Genomic DNA, 13420 nt, shown 5'->3' with positions numbered 1-13420 from the left:
TTTAAAACTTTTTTTGACAACGTTTACCTTTGGAGGGCTGTCCCAAGGGTGCAGGGTGGTTCCTGCAAGTTTGCACCACAAAACCCCAATTCTGCACTTTTTTCCAACAGCTTTCGTAGGCGAATCTAATGCATTGACTTTCTGCACTGGCGAAAAGTCTTTGGAATGGAATATGGCGATAAGTTTTCGCCTGGCAAAATGACATCACCAGCGAAAACTTTTAGCTGAAAACTGCTTATCACGGTTAATTAAATATGGCCCTATGGGGTCTATTTACTAAGCAGTGTTGGGAGACAGAGTGAAAAGTGATAAGAAAGTGATAAGGTGCCAGCCAATCAGCTCCCAACTGTCATTTTTCAAACAGCCTGTGAGATGACAGTTAGGAGCTGATTGGCTGGTACCTTATCACTTTCTTATGACTTTTCACTCTGTCTCCTAACACTGCTTAGTAAATAGACCCCTATGTCTTGTATCCATTGTCTTATTCCAGGACCTGTTACTTAAGGCCACATTCTTGCCATAGGACACCTGTACAGTGTTCACAGTGAATGCTGTGCTTAGCTGATAGATAAGTGGCTGATACGTCATCTGCTGTCAGTTACACTGTACACTTAATCTGTCAGCGCTGACAATAGGAAGTACCAGAGGCGACCTCATTTCTAGGGCCTATATCTCCATTATACTGTACCTTACATAATGTATAGATATTTCATATAATCGGGAAAACTTTTTTTTTTTTTTTTTAACTTTCTGTGGTTTTCCTAGTAGTTATGAAAATATTTATGGGGATGTTTATTTATTTTTTTGTAAATGTACCTAAAATAAAAACATATGCATTTTACTATGTCACCAAATGAAAGCCCCTAAGAAATACATTGGTCTATTGCTTCTAACCCTTAACAACCTTGTATAGCTTACTTAACTTAAACTAATAAATAACGACAGACAACCAGAGCTTGGCTAAAAAAGGTCACAGCTTTTATTTATAATGAATTAACCTAACCAGGGTGGCAAAGAGACGCTGCAGACTCAGTTCTAGCTTTTTCTTTGCTCAAATACTCGGGGAACGACTGACACGTCCCCCCTCTAGACGCACTAACGCTGCGAGGGTCCCACTTCCCTCCTGGGCCAATCTGAGGCGCTTCCGTACCAAAAAGCGCCCGGGTCCCCCCGTGCGGAGCAGGACAAATTCGCCAGGTTCATCGAGGGCAAGTGCCCCCACAACGTATCTTACGCCACATAAAGCCACTGAGCTGCAGCGTACTCCCGCCAAAGCCAGACTCCAAAGGAAACTGGCCCGCCACCCAACACGACCTAGCCCAAAACAAGAATTCCTAAATAAGGAAACTGAATCCAAGTCATCAAGATGCCCTCAATCAGGATTGAAAAATACCGAGTTAAATCTCCAACTAAAAGCTATGACTCACAACCAAGCCACCCAGTGACACCGCATAACAGGCTTCTGACACATTCACCTTCTTCCTTGTCCTGTCTAAAGCATCATGCTTATACATCACTCTCCAGTCAAACTATGCACCATACAGATCACACATCCTCCAATTTGGCCTTAAACCCAACGAAAAACCCTCACCACGAACGATCACTCCATACCTTTCCACTGACGCACATCGTTGCTCCTGACAGGCAACACCTCCTAGTCAGACACATCCTATTTAGTCACCGAGGACACAAGAAAATCAAGCACGAAATTCTACACCTAAACCGCGCACATCATTCACAACCCAAACTATCAACTGCTGCAAACCCAGTGAGCAACAAAGTTCCGTACCCTGAGTATCGCACCAAACCCAAACCATCCCGACACAACTTTAAGAAAACACATAGCAACTAACTAGCAGGGATGCATAAGAGGGGAAAACAAGTAACCCGAGTGAAGGGGAAAAACTAAAAAACCTACCCGTGAACCAAATTGGGCCAGATCAAGGCTCCCGGGAGGAAAAATTAAAAAATCCCTTCACCACCCCACAATTGTTGAAGGCTAGCCATTCACCAACCGTTCATTGTTTACCAACGATTGGTTGGTAAACAATGTTTCAGGTTGGTGCCAGGTGCGCAACTAGCTCTAGTCACAACTGCACATGTCTCCTAGGCAGCCGTTTGCACACCCTAAACTCTGCAGGGAATGTCCCCGCAATCGCTGCGCCAATTTGAAGAAAATGAGTACTAGAAACTGAAGCAAAGAAACTGCCCCAATCAAAACTTTGCCCAAAAACATCAGAGAACTAAAATGTGGTACGCAGGATAAGATTGGGCCTGTAAACCAACCTCGTATTCCAATTGAACTGTAGTATGCAGGATAAGATTGGAATGTAAACCATCTTTGTGCTCAACTAGCAGGGCACCACATCTATAATGCACCACAAGGCGTACCGGGCAAATTAACCTCTGGATGTTGAGAAAAGGAAACTATCCACCCCCACCTGTATGGTCTCTACTGCCCCATGAAAAATTGCAAAGCATCACTGATCTCCGGAAAACAATATCTTGAAACAAAATCTCTGATGAAACTAAACACTCCAAAATTGCAGCTGTAAAGTAAAATGTAAAAACGAGGCCTAACACCCGTGAGAAGCCACCTGACCCGTAACCACAAGCAACGCATAAAAACTGCACATAAAAAAGGCCTCCGGGAGACGCTGTGAACGGGGAACCCAATGAACCCAACATGTAATAAATGACTGGGTATGTACATGTATACCTTTAAGATTACTATAGATGAGATACCCGTTGGCGCCGCCACCGCAGAGGCTTTGGACCCACCCTGCTACGAATGGTTTTAAACTATGAAGTAAAGCAAATATTGTAAAAACTCACCCTCCGTAGATGGCTTAGCCCATAATCTCGCCAAAAATTGCCAGGCAGACGGTTACGTCCATGGTATAATTGGAACTAGAGACCGAAGCGCAATTTACATGACGAAATATAATATTCTGTACCTAAACGCACAAAAATAAATGACAAAGGGAACGCAAAAAGAACGAGTTTCAGATGTAGATGGCATGAGCTACACCCAATTCTGTAGATTAGAAAAGAATTAATCCTCAGTCGCACTGACCAGCCTATATGGCCATGAAAATTGGGAACGGCTCCAACAGCAACATTACTCATAAGACCTGCATCGTAATAAACTACCCAGAAAAATTTTCCTCTAACTGAAAGCTCAAAATACCCGGCCAGCCAGCCGAACTGGTAAAAAACTGCAGCAAAAACTCATTGCCACTGAAGCACAAAATTAGTTCACCGATAAATTGAACCAGAAACCTGACCCAACAATGAAGTGCCCGCTCAAACTGCGTAAACCTTTAAACAAGCCGCCTTTAAGCAAACAACTTACAATACCAGTCATTTAAATTTGTTTTTTTTTTTTTTTTTTTTTATAGTGTTTCTACTGAGAATCAAAACCTTAAATGTCTAGTGTGATATGCGGTCCATTTCCCACTATGCTACAAAAACCTATCAAACAACCATAACCTGCTATCTCCATCACCAACAGACAAACTGGACACAAAACCTACATTCATATCAAGCGCAACTGGAACCCCCAAAACATGGAAAAAGTTGACTGTGCCAAAAGAGGAGGTCCAAACAGACGTCACTCCTTCCTGCACCCATGAAGAGAAATCAGTCCAGGCGATGTGCTACACCGACCTGGTCAGTGCCGGCCTGAACATACAAAAGTAAGAAAAATTGGATTTCTCGATCTAGGTGTCGGAAACTGCACCGCCCGAAGGCAAGCAATCATTGCTAATTCAACTGAACACCACTGAAACCCCATGCATTGCCCGTCCTACGAGTGCAAGACAACAAACCAAAAAATTGACCCAGAATAAACGTAACCAGAAAGTCAACATAACAAGACTGCGAACTAAAACTCATAAAATGTGGAAACTGCTATGAGGAACCAACGGGGATGGTAGAATAACGGAACTACACAATGTATAGGATACTACCATGTATAGGATGCATGCTGCACAAACCGAAACTAACCCACAACCTGCGTGGGGCTATAACCACAGAGAAAAGAAACCAAACAAAAAATGTCAACTGAGCCTAACTAGCTCCCTTGGAGCTACCCCTTAGTCAGGAGGTAAACAATCCTATACACCTAGGCTATACCCTGATAGGCGTTACCCCCGCAGGTGCGGCATGAGGGCAAACGAAAACCCAACCTCCAAAACATAGGTGGTCATAACCGGCAAAACAAATGCCTTATAAACCATTATTACACCCGCTTAGAAAAGGTAAAGCGAGGCAGCCAGTGACCAAGGAGGGTTGACGCTGCTGCGTAACCTATAAACAAATTGAAACACCTTTTGCACCCAAAAGGCATAACTGCCCTACCGTCATGGTTCCACCCGCATTGGGCATAAAAAACACCCCATACCAAATTTCTGGACTAGACATACATGTAACTACAACACAGATGTATAATAAATCCACCCATGCACCCTGTCCGCCAAATAGCCCATGGCAAAGGGGAGCATGATCCAATCCATTATATTCACAAAAATTGCGACACTCGCCCATGTTGTCTGATTCTGAACAAGAAAAATCAGCAAATTAACTTCTGAGGATCCTTATTCGCTGCTGCGCAAAGCGCACAGCAAAAGCTGAATTGACACAATGTACAGTACCCTTGTTTCCTAACCCCTATAACTGCATCATAAACCACCCTGTAATTATCGCCTAAACCCCTTGACTAACCGCTGCGCAACCCTCCTGTCAATCTTACGCGGGCGAGCAAACGGTAGATGAGAAACAAAAATGGAATCATAACAAAATTTGTGACACAATCATACTCGCCAGCACCAGGTGGACCCAGAACCTCCTCTACAATGCTTCTGCGAGGCGCCATCTTCGATGTTTTAACGCAGCGGAGGCACCATGTCGACCGACATAAAAATCTCAAAACGCACGGGATCACTAGCCACCGCAATGGAACAGCAGCTGCATGAACTTCAGCTTCAACTTGAGGAGCCAACAGAGCCAGGCCGACCTGTAACTAAAGGAGAAAGGTGAGCAGGAGAAGGCGGGTGCAAGCACGGGGGTGGAGGGGGTGACAGATGTGAAGGCAGGGAGGGTGCATGGGACCCACAGGGGTGGAAGGATAATGGGTAGAGAGGAAGATGGGGTACAGGAAGCAGAGACATAGGAGAGGCGGGGAGCCATACTAGGAAAATATTATAAGGAGGCATGGATGAAGGGGCAAAGAAAGATAGCCAGAGTAAGGAGGGGCAGAGATAATAAGACCAATTGGGGGGGGGGGGTAAAGCAAGGGAAACAATGAACCTGCGGCCGGGGGGTGGGGAAATGGGGGAGCAGAAAAACGAAGAAAGGAGGTGCGGGGAAGCAGGGGCAGAGGGCAAGAGGAGGTAGAAAGGCAGGGGCAGGCAGAGGGCATATGTGGGCTGAAGCTGCAAAGCCAGCTCGGGAAAAAAAAAAAAAATGGATGCTGGGCTGAGATCCCACTACCAAGGTGGGACCCAAAATGGCCACCATGGGAAATGGCCGCCGGGCCTGCCGCGCGGGCAGGGAAAATTTATAGCAGCTGACAAACAAAGTGACACCCCCCCAGCGCGGTGGACCCGGCGCGGGGGGGTAGGAAGGGGAGTGCGGGGCCGCACTCGCGGCGGTGTGGCCGGAAAACCGGCGGGCGGCGCGGGAGCGGTAACCCCCGCAAGTGAAGTGAAGGCTGGAGGGCAGCCAGGAAACGCCAGCGGGAGACGCGGAGATGGGACCCCCCGCTGGCGCAGAGAGTAACAAGTGCCGCCAGGGACTGGGCACCGGCGGGAGGAGCTCACCCCCACCGGCGGGGAAGGTGAAATGGGGACCGGAGGGCAGTGACCGGCACGCCAGCGGGAGGCGCGGAAGCGGGAGCTCCCGCTGGTGCAAAAGTGCTTGTGTTGCCGGGGCAGGAAGCTGACGGAAGGTGCAGGAGCGCACACCCCCGCAGGGGGGGTGAAGGAAAAGGGGGCTAGAGGGAGAACCAAAAGGCGCCAGCGGGAGGCGCGAAGGCGGAAGCTCCCGCTGGCGCAGTGAAGTGGTGGTCTGCTGCGGGAAGGGCTGGAGACCTACAGACACGGGGGAGGTGGAGGAGGGGGGGTGCATGGTGCCGGGGCTGAGTGGTGCCATATGCTCAATAATACCAAATACAGGGGGGTGGAGGGGGGGGGGGCAGAAATGGCATGAGTGGGCTATACAGGGAAAGAAGGCAGGGAGGGGTGGGGGGCAGTACAGCCTGAAAAGGGGATAAATGTAAAAGGGAGGCACTAGTGGGAATATATATACCAGGGGGGGATGCAAGGATTAAACTGGAATAGAAAGGTAATGCACAGAAAAAGGGAAAAACTACTCAGCCTGATAGTGTTTCAAAGATCCAGGAACCAAGAGGCTGTCCATGCTCACACAGCCCAATATATACTGATCATCTGACCACTCCTTCAAGCAATATCATTGGCTCACCCAACCAGCTGACCAGACAGCCTTATAATCTGCCCAGCAACAAGGCTGTCATCAACAGCCATACAGCAAAAAACATAGTATTCTTAGTTATACTCACGCTTATTCCGCCTTCGTATACTAATCTGTGGCATAATATATGATGTGAAATGTAATAAAACGCATAAAGCTGCTAATAATTACTTTTTCATGTAAAGCAACGTATAGGAAGACTGATTTATGGATATAAGCCAGGGGGCAGGAGCACATTCTCCCATTTAGTTCTTCTCTAGGTTTCCTTAGCGGAAATATAATGGGAGGAAGGTGGAGGCTCAGATTGAGTAGATGAATCCGTTGCACAGTGATTGAGAGGCTGCTTCTTCCAATTCCTGCACCAATCCATCAATGCTGATATCCCTGTGCTAATATTCCCAGGGCTGACCCAGAGCTCTGCGTGCTTCCTGCCTACTGGGATTCAGTACAAAGGAACAAAACATTTTGGATGCCAAAGGACCATATTGCTCCGCTAATTAACATCATACACCTGGAAGGACAGCGTAAGGCAGGTGCAATCTGACTGAGCCAGGTTAAACCCCATGGTTGTGGGAGCAGTATACCTTTAAGGACTTTTGATGTTAGTGTCAGTCATTAGTGTTAGCCTATAGGGATCCTTGGGGTGTGGCCTTGCTAGTATATTAGCTCTGTTAGACAAAGTCTCAGCCTCTTTGTTTCTGGAAATCCCACCCTCCCTCCCTGTTTGTGGTGTGTTTGTATGTTTTGTGTGGTGTGGCGGAAAGAACGGTAATGTGATTTTAGTCATACAAATTACAAAGTCTGCAGTTAAAGCACATCTTGTTTGTTTCATTTCAATACCATTGTGGTGGTGAATAGAGGCCAAAATCTGAAAATTCTGTCAATGTCCCAATGCACCTGACTGTATATCTCACAATTTTATCTCACATCAAGCTTTGATACATATGCCCCCTAATGTGATTCTTTAATATAATATTTGATTCTGGTTCAGGTAAAACACAGATATTTTATGAAAGGTCACTGTATTTAGCTTGGAATGAAGTTATGTGAAAGGTCACAAATTCCTCCTCATTTTTCATTTGGTCCAGTTCTTAGTTTGTTTTTTTTTTCAACTTTATTTTTTGAAGCAATAATTATACAACAAAATATAGCAGTTTAAATTAGGGATGTACAGGCTCGGATAGGTTCGAGTTTGCCCGCCGAGTTCGGATTTTTCCCTCCAAAAAAACGGAACTCAGAAAGAGGCAAAACGTCATCTTGCATGGACAAACATCATCATTCTTGAAAGTCCAAGAATGATGATGTTTGTCCATGCAAGATGACGTTTTGCCTCTTTCTGAGTTCCGTTTTTTTTGGAGGGAAAAATCCGAACTCGGTGTGCAAACTCAAAACTATCCGAGCCTGCACATCCCTAATTTAAATACATATGACATTAAGATGAAATTGATGCACATAAATCACGAACATCCAGATATTACAATAGAGTCGTCATCCATATAACATTACCGTATAATATTGAAAGACAATTTAGCCATATAGATAAAGATAATCTTATCGTATGGGATATATATAGTAGACATAACAAATAAATAACACCATCATCTCAATATTTAATCAAATAAAACAATCAAAAACACAAAAATAATAATAAAAAAAAAAAGGGAATTCTGCTCACTCACTCACTCCCCCCTCCACCCTATATCAATGACTGGAAAATTAGAGGACAATAGGTGGATCACCTTTTGCCATTCGTGTCATATACCGAACCGTATTAGAGAATGAACCGTGAAGTTGTGCTCTAACAGCACTAGATAATGTTGTAATATAACTCTCCCAAACACCAAAAATGTTCCACTTTCCTGTCACTTTCCATCATCACTCCCACCCATTCCATCCAGAATAGATAAGAGTTTGGCTTCAAATAGTGACAAAGATGGTGATTCAGGGTTAATCCAAATTTGTAAGATCGACTTCGGGCTGCCGCATTAATTGCAAGTAGTAATTTTTTACCACCTCTGGAGATATTTTGACCTCTTGGAGACATACCAAAAAGAGCCCATTCAGGGGTTAAGGGTAGGTAATTAACTAAATGTTCAGTTGAGAAGTTACACACTTGTACCCAAAACCTAAGAACTAATGGACAAAGCCACCACTTCTTAGTTTTGTCAGGATGAATAAAACCACTCTCCTCTTTCTTGAGAGTCTGAACCTTAATGTTAATGTGTTTTTTGTTTTTGTTTTTTTTCTCACCCAGCAACTACACACCCATCATGGCAAGAGACTTGAGGGTCTCCATGGACCAGGACCTCCAAGTTGACATTACACCCAGAGAGCCTAAAAAGTTACCCAAACAGGCCCGGGTATGCCCAGCATTGACTGCCGACCGTTCCCATCTCTTCTCTGAACACCGTAAGCCACGACAGAGGTATATGGAGAAAGATGGAAAGTGCAACGTGCATCATGGGAATGTGAAAGAGACTTACCGCTACTTTAGTGACCTGTTCACCACCCTGGTGGACCTCAAGTGGCATTTCAGCCTGTTCATCTTTACCCTTGTTTATACGGTCACGTGGCTCTTTTTTGGGCTTATCTGGTGGTTTATCGCTTATATCAGAGGGGATTTGGAACACCTGGAGGACAAAAGCTGGGTGCCTTGCGTTCAGAATCTCAACGGCTTTGTCTCCGCGTTTCTCTTCTCCATTGAAACGGAAACTACCATTGGCTATGGATACCGGGTCATCACAGAGAAGTGTCCCGAGGGAATTGTCCTACTTCTAATTCAAGCCATCCTTGGCTCAATTGTCAATGCGCTAATGGTGGGCTGCATGTTTGTAAAGATTAGCCAGCCTAAAAAGCGAGCGGAGACCCTGATGTTCTCAAATAATTCCGTCATTTCCCTAAGAGATGGGAAATTGTGTCTAATGTTTCGTGTGGGAGATCTCCGCAGTTCCCATATTGTCGAAGCCTCAATCAGAGCCAAGCTCATGAAGTCCAAGCAGACCACGGAAGGAGAGTTTATCCCCCTCAATCAGACGGACATCAATGTTGGTTTCGACACCGGGGACGATCGGCTCTTCCTCGTCTCCCCACTAATCATTTCACATGAAATCAATGAGAAGAGCCCGTTCTGGGAAATGTCCCGTTCACAACTGGAAACCGAAGACTTCGAAATCGTAGTCATTTTAGAAGGCATGGTGGAGGCAACAGGTAGGTTTTATTTTTGTTTAATTAATATAATACATATAAAGAAGGGTATAAGCAATTTATTATGGGGCAAACGATGAGAAATAGATGGAAGGTACATGCAGTTGTTCCCATAAATTGCTGGCTAAAAACCTGTGAGCGGATATCATTGTCTTGATTTTTTTTTTTAAGTGATCAGCTATTCTTTTATTATATAATGAATGCATTAGATGAAAATAACAAAGTGTAATTATTGTCCCAGGACTGCTTCTTACAGCGCACACAGGGCCTGATTCTGACCCGCTCGCGAGCGCTGTATGCTCGCAAGCGGGTCGATGGTGCCCAAGTGCGCATGCGCACGACGGAGGGAGCTCCGTCGTGCGCATGCGCGAGACCCGGTGAGCGACGGGGAATCCGTCGCTTGGGGTCTCGCACCAAAGGGGGCGTGCTGTCGATGGTGAGTGACAGCACGCCCCCTTTGGTGGGCGTGCCAGGGGCGTGGCTGCCAGACGTAGGCGTTCCCATGGGAACGCCTACCGTCTGGGTCCGGCCCCACTGACATCACTAGTGATGTCAGTGGGAGTGATTTTGGCTCTGATAGAGCCAATATCACTCCAGGGCTTGCGGCAACGAGACCCTACCGCAGGGTTTCGTCGCAAGCCCGATGGTCGCGATGGTCTTGACCATCGCAACCATCATCATGGACGCTCCAAGAATAGGTAAGAGGGCCCTGATTCAGAGCGAGCGCTCTGGTCAGAGTGTCCGGCTCTGAATCAGGCCCACAGTATAGTAGGAAACTAATTTGGCAGAATGTCCCTATATGTATGTAGATTGGAATTACAGCTAAATTTCGGCACGCCAAACCGATGCAAGACAAACCGCTTTTGATCTTTAAATTAGTAAATGTTAACAATTTTTTAATAAAACCCTTGAACAGCTAGCAGTTCAAAGGCCAATCTCCAACGGTGAATGCAAGCTGCACATTTCCACACTCGCATTCAAATCTTTGTGAAATACAGATTTCTGTGACTATGTGTGAACCGGTGAAATCTCATCTAATTTCAGACAGGTTCAAAATCTTCAAGTATCTCTACCTGCTGCTAGTGTATTTATTGTTAGGTCCTGTCTTTTTTTTTTTTTTTAGTCCTTATACATGTGATACTTTCTTTCCCGGCCATGACAGCTGTCTAGTTACCCATTTCTGGGTGGCTAAAGAGTGTGGCTATAATCAATTGCTATTCACAAAATAATAAAAAATTAAAAAAATTAAAAATCCTCTAAATGATCAGTATGGTAAGAGCAAGTCAGCTTATAAGTTTTAGCTCTCTGTCATTAAAGGAGATTTTCACCTACTTCAGAGTAACTGATTTTGCACCACTCACAGCCCAAATTATTTTTATATAAGTATGTATGTGTGTTGTGTGTGTGTATATGTGTGTGTATGTGTGTATATATATAAAAACTGTATAAATGGACGGCACTCGTGGCTCTCCTCTTCAGGTAAAAAACACGCTAGGACAAGCGTCTGTTTGACAAAATATATATAAAATTATATATATATAAAACAGTGTGTGTATATAATATAATATATTCATACCTGATGAGGGGCAACGTTTGGTTTTTGATGACAGTACACATGCCGTAGGCATCCATTGTAGAGTTGCTTTTGGGTTGTAAACACAGCTTGCATGAAGGTGACAACTGGTCTTCCATGTCACCTACACACCAAAGGCCTCTTTGACCATTTAGCTGTGTGTTAGTCCCGCTTGTCCCAGGGTATATAGGTTAATATGAGCAAACAAACTACCCTGCACGTGCTGGTCTGATAGAGAGGAGATAACGTGTTTCCCCGATAATAAGACCTACCCCAAAAATAAGCCCTACCCCTACTTTTGAAACTCAGTCCAAAATAAGCCCTACCCCGAAAATAAGCTCTACCTAAATCCCCATTTTGTCCGGTCCTACACTAAAATGCCCCCTGCTCCGGCCCCCCGCATGAAATGGATGCCACCAGGGGGGAAAGGAGGCCCAGCCGCCACTGCTACCACCCACCGACCCGGTCCCTTACTGAGTGATAGAGCTAGAGGAGGCTGCTCGGGCCGCTCCTCCACCAGCTTACAGTGAGATCCGGTAGTCAGACTCCAAAACAAGCTTTCAATAAAGCTTATTTTGTAGTCACGGCGCGACTCTGAAGGGCGAGGTCGACGTCGGAGGAGCCGCGGATCAAGAGCTGAAGACCATGGAGGAAGGTAAAGGTAAGTGGGGAAATGGCGCGCATTCAGATTGCATTCAACAGGGAGGGGGAGATTTTAAAAAAAAAAATGTTAATTAAAATAAGCCCTACCCCGAAAATAAGCCCTATGGGGTTTTTTTGACAAAAAAGAAAAATAAGACACTGTCTTATTATCGGGGAAACACGGTAGTTGTGGCAGAACTGCTTGAGTTTTGGAATTGGGGTGGGGGCAGCAGGATTTTCTGCCCCTTCGCACCGAGTGAGCACCTGATTTAAAGCTCCATTGAATGTTGGGACACAGCAGGAGACATTCTGATGGCTCATTCATCATAACCTGAGAACAGTAACTGTCTGAGGAGCATCATTGAGAAGTTGTTGTTATTGTTTACAGCAGGTTTTTTTGTACTTTTTTAATAAATTAACTGATCGCTTAAAGAAAGTGGGCGACATGACTGATGTACTGAGCGGCATATGTATGGTATTTACGGTTATTTTTGTATTATAGATCTACTCTTCGATGCTCTCAGAAGGTTTGCTAGCCATTGTAGATGCTAAAACAAAACAAAGCCATCACACCGCACAGAAGTAACCTGACAAAGGTTTATGCCCACCCATGAGTAAACGTACTTCTTGCATGGGTTCAACAGCATTAAAGGCAGAGGTCATCACAGAGTGAGGTGGTGGATCCTTCTGTAGGTCCTAGGGTACTTTAGCTGGAATCAGTATGCCTAACCCTAAGTCCCCCCCGGGAGCCCCTAACCTAACACCCCCCGCGCGGCTGTCTGCTCCCCACGCCCGGCTTACCTTCAATCAGTAAGCCGAGTGTCGGGCTCCCGGCGTAGGTCTAATGACGCCTGTCATTTGTACCTTGCCGGGATTAAGCAGCGGGAAGCATTGCGACCGCCGGCTTCCCTACTGCTTCCCCCTTTAGCTGCTCTCCGTTCCCTTGTCATATTCTAGATGGCCCGGCAGGATGTCTTCATCTCTATTCTTGCTAACAACAATACACATCATACCTGGCAAGCAGAGCCACGTGGAGCTGCCATTTCTTGCAGTAGCTAAGGCCTGGGTAGTATTTTCAGGCAGGGAGCTCTCATACAGCAGGTGAATCGCAGCCCGCCGACTCTTCAACTAGTCCCTGCATCATCCCTCTCAAGTTACCTCTCCTGCTTCCCTCCTTACAGCCCAGGGCTTGGTGCTCAGCCCGTCGTCACCTGTATGCTGAATCGCTGTGCCCAGTGAGCTGTGCGGAGTCCAGGCTGCACTGAGCTGATTGGCTGTGTTCCGTGCCCTGGGAACTCTCCATCAACCCCATCAAATTATATGTCTGACTGGTCGTCTTCTGATTGTGTAAATAAATGATGCATCATTTATTTACACAAGAGTCCCCACGGGAATATCTTTCATATCGTCCTCGGAGGATACTTAAATTCAGTCTCTGGATGTACACACCCACATTAATATATCTTACGGGACTGAATTTCTGGATGAACCGAGTATATCCAACCATAA

The 13420-nt window shown here is 45.6% G+C and overlaps 1 protein-coding gene across 5 annotated transcripts in view; it reads left to right on the top strand.

Annotated features, from left to right (window-relative positions):
• KCNJ5 (potassium inwardly rectifying channel subfamily J member 5) overlaps positions 1–13420 on the top strand; it is a 165500-nt gene that overhangs the window by 132333 nt on the left and 19747 nt on the right. For all 5 annotated transcript variants that reach the window (XM_088476270.1, XM_088476271.1, XM_088476274.1 and 2 more), the window contains one exon: positions 8747–9699. In XM_088476270.1, coding sequence (XP_088332396.1) covers positions 8747–9699 — 953 coding nt within the window. The remainder of the gene's footprint in view (positions 1–8746; positions 9700–13420) is intronic.

The sequence above is a fragment of the Taudactylus pleione genome, unplaced genomic scaffold (assembly GCF_031769625.1).
Source record: "Taudactylus pleione unplaced genomic scaffold, aTauple2 ptg000185l, whole genome shotgun sequence".
NCBI lineage: Eukaryota > Metazoa > Chordata > Amphibia > Anura > Myobatrachidae > Taudactylus > Taudactylus pleione.
The sequence above is the reverse complement of the archived record's forward strand: the minus strand, read 5'-3'. Positions and strand labels throughout refer to the sequence as shown.